Below are 13,646 nucleotides of genomic sequence, written 5' to 3'. Positions count from 1 at the left end.
GATTGTTTTATACAGGGAGCACAGAATTATTAGGCAAGTTGTATTTTTGAGGATTAATTTTATTATTGAACAAAAACCATGTTCTCAATGAACCCAAAAAACTCATTAATATCAAAGCTGAATAGTTTTGGAAGTAGTTTTTAGTTTGTTTTTAGTTATAGCTATTTTAGGGGGATATCTGTGTGTACAGGTGACTATTACTGTGCATAATTATTAGGCAACTTAACAAAAAACAAATATCTACCCATTTCAATTATTTATTTTTACCAGTGAAACCAATATAACATCTCAACATTCACAAATATACATCTCTGACATTCAAAAACAAAACAAAAACAAATCAGTGACCAATATAGCCACCTTTCTTTGCAAGGACACTCAAAAGCCTGCCATCTATGGATTCTGTCAGTGTTTTGATCTGTTCACCATCAACATTGCGTGCAGCAGCAACCACAGCCTCCCAGACACTGTTCAGAGAGGTGTACTGTTTTCCCTCCTTGTAAATCTCACATTTGATGATGGACCACAGGTTCTCAATGGGGTTCAGATCAGGTGAACAATGAGGCCATGTCATTAGATTTTCTTCTTTTATACCCTTTCTTGCCAGCCACGCTGTGGAGTACTTGGACGCATGTGATGGAGCATTGTCCTGCATGAAAATCATGTTTTTCTTGAAGGATGCAGACTTCTTCCTGTACCACTGCTTGAAGAAGGTGTCTTCCAGAAACTGGCAGTAGGACTGGGAGTTGAGCTTGACTCCATCCTCAACCGAAAAGGCCCCACAAGCTCATCTTTGATGATACCAGCCCAAACCAGTACTCCACCTCCACCTTGCTGGCGTCTGAGTCGGACTGGAGCTCTCTGCCCTTTACCAATCCAGCCACGGGCCCATCCATCTGGCCCATCAAGACTCACTCTCATTTCATCAGTCCATAAGACCTTAGAAAAATCAGTCTTGAGATATTTCTTGGCCCAGTCTAGACGTTTCAGCTTGTGTGTCTTGTTCAGTGGTGGTCGTCTTTCAGCCTTTCTTACCTTGGCCATGTCTCTGAGTATTGCACACCTTGTGCTTTTGGGCACTCCAGTGATGTTGCAGCTCTGAAATATGGCCAAACTGGTGGCAAGTGGCATCTTGGCAGCTGCACGCTTGACTTTTCTCAGTTCATGGGCAGTTATTTTGCGCCTTGGTTTTTCCACACGCTTCTTGCGACCCTGTTGACTATTTTGAATGAAACGCTTGATTGTTTGATGATCACGCTTCAGAAGCTTTGCAATTTTAAGAGTGCTGCATCCCTCTGCAAGATATCTCACTATTTTTTACTTTTCTGAGCCTGTCAAGTCCTTCTTTTGACCCATTTTGCCAAAGGAAAGGAAGTTGCCTAATAATTATGCACATCTGATATAGGGTGTTGATGTCATTAGGCCACACCCCTTCTCATTACAGAGATGCACATCACCTAATATGCTTAATTGGTAGTAGGCTTTCGAGCCTATACAGCTTGGAGTAAGACAACATGCATAAAGAGGATGATGTGGTCAAAATACTCATTTGCCTAATAATTCTGCACTCCCTGTATAATACTACCTCTGGTTAATCCTGTTATTCCTGATGTATGTACTATTGTTATGTATGTACATGCTTTTGATGCTCTTATGTTCATTTATCTTTTAAAATAATAAAAACTATATAAAAAAAAAATAAAAAAAAAAAAATGTATTCAGCTCACCAGAGTAAGTGCTCTGTGAACAGTTAAAGCTGCAGTATAGCTGCAAGTTGAATTTTTTTTTTAGCAACCAGCATTAGCAGTGCTGAGGGCTTGCATTGCTTTGCTGTGGTCTCATGAGATTTCACAGTAAACGTCCTTAAACTAAATAGGAATATAACATGACTGTGCCTGCACATGCCAGACGCCCGCTCCCTTGAAAGTCCTGGGACTAAAGTCTCTTTACAGTGGGGTGTGAATACTTAAAAAAATTTAAGGAAAATATCTTCCTTTTTTACATAGAGATGTTCGGGTTATATTTTCTAGTCATTTTTTTTAAAGCTATGCATTATTATTATTATTATCGGTTATTTGTAGAGTGCCAACAGATTCCGTAGCGCTATAAACAAATGCAGAGTACAGCAAAACATTTATAGGGATCAAACTGTAACGTTCATGGGATACTCCTCTATCAGACCAAACTCAGCCAGTAGTCTTGTTATCCCGACTTCAAGCCGGAATGAAAGGGATATCTCAGAACAGAGAAAGTTAGTAAGATGAGGAGGGCGGCACTCACCACAGGCAGGATTTGGCAAGTAAAGCAGTCAAAGGGCAAACCACTAGAATGGTCAGGCAGGCAGGGTTTGACAATGGTAAAGCAGTCCAAGGGCACACCACTAGAATGGTCAGACAGGCAGGGTTCGGCAATAAAGAGGCAATCCAGAATAATAGGGGTTGAACAGGCAGAGTAGTCAGAGAGGCAGGGTTCAGCAGCAGTATATCAATCCAGCAATTTAGGGGTTAAACAGGCAGAGTGGTCAGACAGGCAGAGTTCAGCAGCAGTATATCAATTCAGCAATTCAGGGGTACAACAGGCAGAGTAGTCAGACAAGCAGGGTTCAAACACATAAATGCAATACAGAGTAACGATCTTTCACACCCAGGAGCACACAAAGTAACACACTATACTTGGGCAGTGATAGATCGCTATTGAGCAACTTACATAGGCTCAGGATTGGTGCCAGAGGAATCCAGATCGGCATCTGAGAGAGAGGAGTGTGCTGAAATGACGTCAGCACCGCACACATCTGGACCCGACACAGCCCCTGGCATCAAGCAGGGAAGGAGACGTTGTGCCCCTAGCAACAGCTAGAGCGGCGAGGCGTGACATAGCCCCCTTCTCAAGGGTTCCCTTTGGGAACTAGAGCCGGCCTCAGAGGATGAGCAGCATGGAACCTGGAGACCAAAGATGGAGCATGCACATCACGGGCAAGAACCCAGGAACGATCTGCCACAGAGTAACCCTTCCAGTGTATCAGATACTGCAGTTGTCTTCACCTGTATCTGGAGTCCAGGATCTTAGCCACCTCATATTCAGTGTCACCATGGACTAGGAGTGGAGGAGGATGAGCTTAGAGCCAGGTATATCTATTCTTAATGTAAGGCTTGAGTAGTGAGATGTGGAAGACTGGGTGTATGCACAGGGTCTTGGGTAGGGCCACTTTGTAGGCAACAGGAGACAATCTTTTCAGGACCTTGTAAGGGCTGATAAGCCTAAGCTCCAATTTGTGACAGGGTTGACATAGACGAATATGTCGAGTAGAGACCCAAGCACGTTCACCCACTGGGATTGCACGTACAGAAGCTATATGATAATCAGCAAACTTTTTATATCTACAAATAGCTGAACTTAACTGAGAGTGAATATGTTGCCAATGAGTGGTGAGTCCAGTGATGTGTCGGTCTGCAGCAGGAAACCCAGTGGACAGAGCAGAAAGAGGGAAGACACAAAGCTGATACCCTGCTGCGGCTTGAAATGGAGAACATCGAAGAGAAGAGTGCCAATGAGTGTTTCTTGCCAGCTCAGCTAGGGGTAACAACTCAGACCAGTTGGTATGGTGAGCGTTGACAAAGGCTCTAAGCTAGACTTCAAGATCCTGGTTTACTCTCTCTGTTAGTCCATTGGTCTGAGGATGGTAGCCAGAAGACAAGGAAACAGTGGTTCCAATCAACTTACAAAAGGCTCTCCAAAAGGTAGAGATGAACTGTGGATCTCTGTCGGAAACAATATTCACAGGAATGCCATGAAGTCGTACCACATGCAAGAGAAAAAGAGACTTTAATTCTTGGGCAGAAGGCAGTTTGGTTAGGAGTACAGAATGAGCCAGTCTGGAAAAGTGATCCACCACAACCCAGAAAACTATATGGTGGTTAGAAGGAGGAAGGTCCACAATGATGTCCATTGTTATGTGTGTCCATGGTTATTTGGGAATGGACAATGGTTGGAGCAAGCCAGGAGGCAAGGATCAGGGAATCTTGTTGGCAGCACAAGTTGTGCAGGCATTCACATAATCCTGAGCGTCAGACTTCATAGTAGGCCACCATACATGTTGGGAAAGACGCTTTAAAATTCTAGTCAAACCAGGATGTCCTGAGAGTTTACTATCATGAGCCCAGGATAGCACATGGGTGCGTAGGTTCAGAGGTACAAAGAGGATATAGAAGGCTACGGGGGCTCCAGGAGGTTTACTAGACTGGGCATGTTGCAATCTTTGCAGAAGGTTGGTATTTAGTTGAGCAACCACACAGAAGGGATGTACGATGTGTTCAATAGGAGCTTCAGAGGAGTCACTTGATTGAGGGAACTTACAGGAAAGGGCATCCGCCTTCTTGTTCGCGAGTCATACAGTTCAGTGATCAATGGAATGGGATAGCGATTCTTGATAGTTATGTTGTTCAAGGCCCTGTAGTCGATGCAGGGTCTGAGCCCACCATCTTTCTTACTGATGAAAAAGAAGCCTGCCCCAGCAGGAGAGGAGGAAGGGCAAATGAAACCTTTAGCTAGGTTCTCTTTAATGTACTCCTACATGGGTTTGGTTTCAGCTTTGGAGAGTGGATAAGTCCTCCCTTTAGGTAGTGGGGCTTTGGGAAAGAGGTCGATCTTGCAGTCATAAGGACGGTGGGGTGGCAGCACTTCAGCTGCTTTTTTCTCAAATACATCTGCAAAGTCTGCATATACTGAAGGAAGGTTTGGAGGAGTCTGTATACTGGCTATGGGGATGCAGAGCAGAGGAGTGACTTTAGCAAGGCAGGAGTGGAAAAAGGAGGTACCCCAGGAGGCCAGTTGTCCCTCAGCCCAGTCGAACTGTGGATTGTGTACCCAAAGCCAAGGAAGACCAAGGATGACAGGCTGTACTGGGGAATGAATGACCTGGAACTGCAGCTGTTCAGTATGAAGGATTCCCACATGCAGGGTTAGGGGTTCTGACTCAAAATGGATCAACCCTGAACCAAGGGGGGTGCCATCCAGAGTAGTTATTTTGAGACAGTGTCTTTTCTGCTAAAGAGACAAAACAGTTTGAATCATGAAACAGTGATCCAGGAAGTTTCCAGCTGCCCCTGAATGAATGAAGGCTTCAGTGGCTTCAGACAGTATTCTGAAGGAAGGTAAAGGTAACAGGTACCAGGATCTGAGAGGAGTGAGGGGATTTAGTAGAGATCATGCTTAGAGGTACCCCTATGTTATCCCCTTAGCATTGGCTTTTCCTGGCTGAATGTCACAGTCCTTTAGTTGGTGGGTGTTGCACCCACAATAAAAGCATAGTCTCAGTCTCCTTCTTCTCTGTCTTTCAGAATCTGAATGTTTGAAGGGGGAGAGATCCATGGATTCCTCCACTGAGGTAACTGGAGCTGCTGAGGGGGTAGAGGATACTGCCAAAACCGGATGAATAGGAGGACGGGAGGGACCCTTCTTGTTCTGTCTCTCTTGGCTTGTCTCTCCTGAAAGCGAGAGTCCAGACTGATACAAAGCATAATAAAGTCACCCAAAGAAGAAGGAATATCACGATAAGTGAGTTCATCTTTGATGCATTCATGCAGACCCCCCTAAAGGTTGCCTTGAGAGCACTGCCATCCCAAGTGGTTTCAAGTGCCAAGGTGCAAAACTCAATGGCAAATTATGCCACAGTTCTATTGCCCTGATGGAGGTCCAGGAGAGAAAATTCTGCAGCAGAGGTACGGCCAGAAGTTCCAAAGACAGAAGATAATGCAGAAATGAAATCATCAGCATCATGCAGGAGTGGAGTGTTCTGTTCCAAAAGGGGAGAGACCCAGGCTAGGGCCTTGACTTTCAGTAATTAAATAATAAAAGTGGTGGGAATGAAAGGTGTGAGGATCATTGTGGAAGTGCAGCCTGCAATCAGTAATACCTTCATACTTGTCAGGCAAAGGTATCTGAAGTATACTTTCAGAAGCAGAGGAAGAAGTTGCAGTACTAGGAGTAGGGACTGGCGGTGAAACAACAGGAGCAGTATTCCTTGCTGTCACTAGTAAGGAGAGTTGAGCGGTAATAACCTATTTGAACATATAAACTGATTTTATTTGTGTCATAGAACATTAGGGCAATAAGTAAATTAATGAAATAAAGCTGTAGAAGAAAAATTAAATGGTGAGTTATTGGTACACTGTGAAAATTAATTCCAGTAGAGGAGACAATGCACTGTTAGACTATTGTGTGTGCTGTTACCCAACTGCTGCAATGCTTGAAACAGCTGACTTGAAATATCAGCTGAACATCTCCGTGCAAAAATGGAAGATATTTTACCTCAAAATGTTCACATTGTAAAGGTACTATGAACATCAAATTAAGATGCTTATCCTGGGACTTGCAAGGCAGTGTGAATCTGGCATTTGCAGGCACATTCACTTTAGTTCCCTCTTCTGCTTAAGGAAGCTTACCGTGAAATCCTGGAAGATTATAAGGTGAAATCCCACAAGATGACAGTTCTTATTTTTACCAAGCAGATGGCATTAAAAAGAGTAGCTGAAGAATAACTGTTCATAGAACATTTACTCTGATGTGTAGAGACAATTTTGAGGTAAAAGATCCTCTTTTTTTTTACATATGATGTTTATGTGACATTTTCTATTCAGCATTAAACAGGTAAGCTGCGTTACTTTCAGGTGACTTAGCATATGGGTAACATCTTTTTTAGTAGTACCTATATTATAATACCACAATACATTTGATATAAGCCTTTCACCAAGTTCAGTGAGTTGGAAGGCTCAATATATGTGGATCAAAGTTGGTAGTTTGTTTTATATATGCATTGCTAATGTATGAATCAGAGTTGTCCACGAAAAAATGTATAGGTTACTAAATGACAATGCTGCATGTCACAAATATCACTGTTTACTAATTTTCCCTAGGTATATACTGTGAGGCTGATTTATCATGTGTATGACGGACATGATCTGCTGTAGCGATCACGTCCGCCAGACATCGATAAATGTCGACAGCATATGCTGTCTGCATTTATCATTGCACATGCAGTTCTGGTGAACTGCTTGTGCAATGCCACTCATGCAGATTCGCGGCCGATCAGCAAGGATAGGCAAGGTGTCCGTACACGGACACTGGTGTCCGTGACTAGCCCTTGCAGTGTCCGCCACAACCTTAGTATATGTTTTGATTGAATAATAGGAACAAAAAAAAAATATGTAGTGTGAATAAAGTTAGTGGCTTGTCAATAGACTGCTAGCGATATTGGGTGATAAGTTATGGAATAACTAAAGTCTGAGTGAAATACTGGATGTGTATCTGCATCTGTATAATAACACCCAACTCTATACAAAGACACAGTAAGACACTGGCACATGCGTATAGCCAGACAAGGGTTGGTTATAGGGTCAGTGGTATCTGCATCAGTATAATAACACCCAGCGCTATATAATGACACAGTAGTGACACTGGCACATGCGTATAGCCAGACAAGGGATGGTTATAGGGTCAATGGTATCTGCATCAGTATAATAACACCCAGCACTATATAATGATACAGTATTGACACTGGCACATGGGTATAGCCAGAGGAGGGCTGGTTTTAGGATCAGTGGTATCTGCATCTGTATATTAACACCAAGCACTATAAAATAATGTTTTTAATTTAAAATGTACCTTGGTGTCCTTCAGTAAGGTCTGTAATTTGGAAAATGTCAACCACAGCCTTTGTCTGTGCCTATCACTGCAATCAACCCGATCATATACGATCGGGCGGATTGCTGTCCGTCGCCTCAGAGCAAGTGGACAAGTTAAGGAGCAGTGGTCTTAAGACTGCTGCTTCTTAACTCCTGTTTCTGGTGAGCCTGAAGGGCCATGATAAATCGGCCCCTATATTTTAAATGAGAATGTAAAGAAGAAAATCTGTCAAGATGACCACATTCCATAGTTTGACCATGAAAGCGGAAAAATTGTGTAAAAAATAAAATTCTTTAATGTATTTCAAGATGCTGTAAATATTAATTTTGGCAAATATGCACGTTAATTAAATGGATGGGTGAAAAAATGTCATTAACAGTTTCAGCAACATTTCCTGAAATTACCATGAGAAATCTTGAAGATTTTTTTCTAAATAATGTGTACAGACAGAAATATTACTTTCTGATGAAAAATGCCAGTGGAAAATTTCCAAAGTTACAAGTTATAATTTGACATTTTGATAATAAATATTTCTTAAATATAGCAAAATAAAGGAAAAAAAGTGTAAAGGACATATTACTTATAAATATAAATTACTGACAACTTCATCATAGGAAATTGCATAATTACTCATGCAGTGTAGTATATGCCTAAGTGTGTGTTTTTATGTTTGTGTTTAAATATATATTGCTTAAAATAAAGAAAGAATCACTGCTGATCTATATTTTTTCTGACCTATTCATATTCAATAAGAAAGGATCTGAAACTTAAATGTGCTGTCAAGGTATGAAATTCTTCCAAATAAAAAAATTAATGTAAAAAATAATCATAAACTAAATTTCTTGATTACATTCCTAATGAATTTTTAGTGAAGTTTTGTTAAGACAATGCGGCCGAATTATCAAGCTACGAATAGCCGCAAATCTCCAGGGGGCGGCATTGCACAAGCAGTTCACAAGAACTGCTTGTGTAATGATAAATGCCGACAGCATATGCTGTCTGCATTTATCAATGTGCGGCAGACATGATACGCTACATCGTATCATGTCCGCTCGCACATTAATAAATAGACCCCCAAAGGTGAAGGCTGAGTGAAAAGTGTTTTAGTAAATGTAGAAATGTCATCTTACACAAACTTCTTTTATAACTTGCATCTTTGCCAGCCTTATTAAGGTTTAGTGAACCCTTCCCACTGAATGTGTTTTTTGCAATTTCTCTTTTCAATTATAGATTTTAATCTAAGAAGACTGAGTTAATATGTTGCTTTACTAAAAAACTTACATGATCCTATAGTTGCTGCTACTGCATTAGGAGCTGCACCTCCACAACTGTACAATTTTCTTTATACATTTTCTAAATAAAGTTTTATTATGGTAAAATAATAATAATCATCATAATCTAAGAAGAGTAATATGTACATGGTGGATTCATGTGATTACAAGCAAATAATACATTTTTAAGAGTAGGTGGTGAACAATGTTTATTCCTGAAAGCTAGAGGTAGACAATATTTTTAAGAATTTATCGCCTAGAATACGAGTCTTGCGTTAGCCTTAAAAAGCAGTGTTGAGGGGACCCAATGCTGCTTTTTAACGCCCGCTGGTATTGCGAGTCTGGCAGGTACAGGTGTACTGCTCACTTTTTGTCTGCGACTCGAGCATATCGCAGATCCACTTATGTCAATTGCGTATCCTATCTTTTCAATTGGACTTGCCTAACGCCGGTATTACGAGTCTTGAAAAAAGTGAGCCCTTAAAAGGTCTTTTTGCCGGGCATTGCCCCAAAGTAATCAGCTCTTTTACCTGTAAAAAAAATACAATACCCCCCAACATTACATCCCATCACCCACACACCCAACCCTACTCTAAAAACCACCCAATCCCCCCTTAATAAAACTTAACACTAACCCCTTGAAGATCACCCTACCTTGAGAAGTCTTCACCCAACTGGGCACAAGTGATCCTCCAGAAGGCCAGAAGTCTTCATCCGATTCGGGCAGAAGAGGACCTCCAGATGACCAGAAGTCTTCATCCAATCCGGGCAGAAGAGGACCTCCAGGCGGCATCTTCTATCTTCATCCATCTGGAGCGGGTCCATCTTCAATCCAGCGGAGCATCCTCTTCAAACGAAGTCCAACTGAAGAATGAAGGTTCCTTTAAATGACGTCATCCAAGATGGCATCCCTTCAATTCCGATTAGCTGATAGAATTCTATCAGCCAATCGGAATTAAGGTAGGAAAAATTGAAGTTCAATCCTATTGGCTTATCCATTCAGCCAATAGGATTGAACTTCAATTCTATTGGCTGATTGCATTAGCCAATAGGATTTTTCCTACCTTAATTCTGATTGGCTGATAGAATTCTATCAGCCAATCGGAATTGAAGGGACGCCATCTTGGATGTCGTCATTTAAAGGAACCTTCATTCTTCAGTTGGACTTCGTTTGAAGAGGATGCTCCGCATCGGCTGGATTAAAGATGGACCCGCTCCGCTCCGGATGGATGAAGATAGAAGATGCCGTCTGGATGAAGACTTCTGGCCATCTGGAGGTCCTCTTCTGCCCGGATCGGATGACGACATCTGGTTGTCTGGAGGATCACTTGTGCCCAGTTGGGTGAAGACGTCTCAAGGTAGGGTGACCTTCAAGGGGTTAGTGTTAGGTTATATTAAGGGGGGATTGGGTGGGTTTTAGAGTAGGGTTGGGTGTGTGGGTGGTGGGTTGTAATATTGGGGGGGGCTGATTACTTTGGGGCAATGCCCCACAAAAAGCCCTTTTAAGGGCTATGTGTAATTTAGCATAGGGTAGGGATTTTTATTATTTTGGGGGGCTTTTTTATTTTATTAGGGGGATTAGATTAGGTGTAATTAGTTTAAGAATTTGTAATTATTTTTTATTTTCTGTAATTTAGTGGGGTTTTTTTTGTACTTTAGTTTATTTTATTTAATTGTATTTAATTGTATTTAGTTTAGGGATTTAATTTAATTATAGGGTAGTGTTAGGTGTCATTTTAACTTAGGTTAAAATTTTACAGTTAGGTTTTATTTTACAGGTAAATTTGTATTTATTTTGCTAGGTAGTTATTAAATAGTTAATAACTATTTAATAACTATTCTACCTAGTTAAAAAAAATACAAACTTGCCTGTAAAATAAAAATAGACCCTAAGATAGATACAAATGTAACTATTAGTTATATTGTACCTAGCTTAGGGTTTATTTTATAGGTAAGTATTTAGTTTTAAATAGAATTTATTTATTTAATTGTAGTAATTTTATTAAGATTATTTAAAATTATATTTAAATTAGGGTAGGTGTTAGGGTTAGGGTTAGACTTAGGTTTAGGGGTTAATAACTTTATAGTGGCGGCGACATTGGGGGCGACAGATTAGGGGTTAATAATTGTAGTTAGGTTGCGGTGACATTGGGGGCGGCAGAGTAGTGGTTAATAAATATAATGTAGGGTTCGGCGATGTTGGGGTCAGCAGATTAGGGGTTCATAAGTATAATGTAGGTGGCGGTGGTGTCCGGAGTGGCAGATTAGGGGTTAATAATATAATGCAGGTGGCGACGATGTCGGGGCGGCAGATTAGGGGTTAATAAGTGTAAGATTAGGGTTGTTTAGACTCGGGGTTCATGTTAGGTTGTTAGGTGTAGACGTAAAATATATTTTCCCATAGGAAACAATGGGACTGCGTTAGGAGCTTAACGCTGCTTTTTTGCAGGTGTTAGGGTTTATTTTTTTAGCCAGCTCAGCCCCATTGTTTCCTATGGGGAAATCGTGCACGAGCACGTTTAGCCAGCTTACCGCTGATTTAAGCAGCGCTGGTATTGAGGTGAGATGTGGAGCTAAATTTGCTCTCCGCTCACTTTTTTGCGGCTAACGCCGGGTTAGTAAAATCCTGTAATACCAGTGTTGTCTTAAGTGAGTGGTGAGAAAAAAATGCTCCTTAGCACTGCAAGCCTTACCGACAAAAACTCGTAATCTAGCCATATGTGCCTAAACCATTCAACTCTTTTCTCAGATGTATGTTCAAAATTTCTAGTATCCCTAGTCAAAAAGGACGATCTTCCTGGAGTTATTCTGAAATAATCGATGAATTCAGACTAGTCATTAGAAGCCCTCCTAAAGTATGCCCACAGGCTGAAATATTTAAATGAGATGACTATAGAGTCATTCACTGGCTGTTCATGCATGTGAATTAATCAGTAAGGTAATCTGCTAATCATTCTAAAGTCATCACCCAGCATGTTTTACCTTAGCTGATGACTTTACAAGCCTAATGATGTCTGATAATGTGCAAATGACTCCAAGATGGTCTCTAAAGTAATCCTGTTTGTCTTGGCATATCTTCAACCTTTGAGGATAAACATTAGGCAACCTTGATTAAGATCTTTATGTCCAAGAGCCACATAGTGCTCTTGTGGTGGCTGCGGAAAATCAATAAAGGGATATGAAACCCACATTTTTTCTTTCACGATTCAGATAGAGCATACAATTTAAAGCAACTTACTCCTTACTACATTTAGCCACAAATTAGCAAGCGCTACCCAGGTGCTGAACCAAAAAAGGGGCCGGCTCCTAAGCTTTCATTCCTGCTTTTCAAATAAAAATACCAAAAGAACAAATAAAAATTCATAATAGGAGTAAATTAGAAAGTTGCTTAAACGTGCATGCTCTATCTGAATCGTGAAATCTATGTACCTAAACCATTCATCTCTTTTCTCAGATGTATATCCAAACTTTCTAGTATCCCTAGTCAAAAAGAATGATCTTCCTGGAGTCTTTCTGAAGTAATCAATGACTTCCGGCTAGTCATCAGAAGCCCTCCTGAAGTATGCCCACAGGCCAAAATATTTAAATGAGATGACTCTAGGGTCATTCACTGACTGTTCATGCTTAAACTCAATTTTTTTCTTTCATGATTCAGATAGAGCATGCAATTTAAAGCAACTTTCTAATGTACTACTTACTACATTTAGCCACCAATCACCAAGCACTACCCAGGTGCTGAACCAAAAAGGGCCGGCTCCTAAGCTTTCATTCCTGCGTTTTTAAAATAAAGATACCAAGAGAACAAAGAAAAATTGATAATAATAGGAGTAAATTAGAAAGTTGCTTAAAACTGCATGCTCTATCTGAATTGTGAAAAAAAATTGGCTTCACATTCCTTTAATTAAGATAAAATAGAAAATAATTGTAACTGTTGCAGTATAGCTGTTTTTTTTTATGTGTTCAGTCAATGTAGAAACAATAGTGCAGTAACAAAAAAGTTAAAAACAAATAATCTCATTTTTTTTATTCTTCCAGTCTAGAGCTTTTCTTTCAAGTTATTATCGGGACCACAACATTGAACTATCCAAACTGCTACACAGACTGGGACAACCCTTACCCTCATGGCTTAGACAAGAACTACAGAAAGTGAGATAGCATTGGAGTCGTGGACTATTACACTTTTACAGAGTTTTATTTTCCTAACTATAAAAAAAAATATATATATATATTAAAAAAATCCTATTCCCGCACACTTATGATTATCAATAATGAGCCTCTGTTTAACTCACAAAATCAAGAACTTTTAAATATGCACGTGCTGACATTTACTATTATCAGTTTGTCAGCTCCCAGCAATCAGTTGATATATAATACAATATACGAGGTAATATATTCATTTATCATGGGACTCCTCCTTCAGCCATTTCCTTTGATAAAGCAGAGACTTCCAATAACACTATTAGGATTGAAAATCTTCATTTAATGCAACATACAGTACAGAACGAACCAAAGCAAACAAGAGGAATAGATTGCAGTGGATTTCAAGGTTGGTTATACTATCATGTGATTTAAGCCATGTACATTTTCTGTAGTGTAACTAATTTATATATTTAAATATTAATGCAATTCATTATAATATATTGCAGGGTCAACTGCCCTCACTTACACTATCTTAATATTGTTATTTTTCAGGGT

At 40.3% G+C, this 13,646-nt stretch overlaps 1 protein-coding gene across 1 annotated transcript in view; it reads left to right on the top strand.

Moving 5' to 3' along the window:
• Positions 1 to 13,206, top strand: part of LOC128649980 (bifunctional heparan sulfate N-deacetylase/N-sulfotransferase 4) — a 904,342-nt gene extending 891,136 nt beyond the window's left edge. Inside the window, exon 13 of the mRNA XM_053703589.1 lies at positions 12,987 to 13,206. Coding sequence (XP_053559564.1) covers positions 12,987 to 13,106 — 120 coding nt within the window. The 3' untranslated portion in view covers positions 13,107 to 13,206. The remainder of the gene's footprint in view (positions 1 to 12,986) is intronic.
• Positions 13,207 to 13,646: the final 440 nt, after the last annotated feature.

This window comes from Bombina bombina, chromosome 2 (genome assembly GCF_027579735.1).
Source record: "Bombina bombina isolate aBomBom1 chromosome 2, aBomBom1.pri, whole genome shotgun sequence".
Lineage (NCBI taxonomy): Eukaryota > Metazoa > Chordata > Amphibia > Anura > Bombinatoridae > Bombina > Bombina bombina.
Note: the sequence above shows the minus strand (reverse complement) of the source record. Positions and strands in the feature narration are given on the sequence as shown.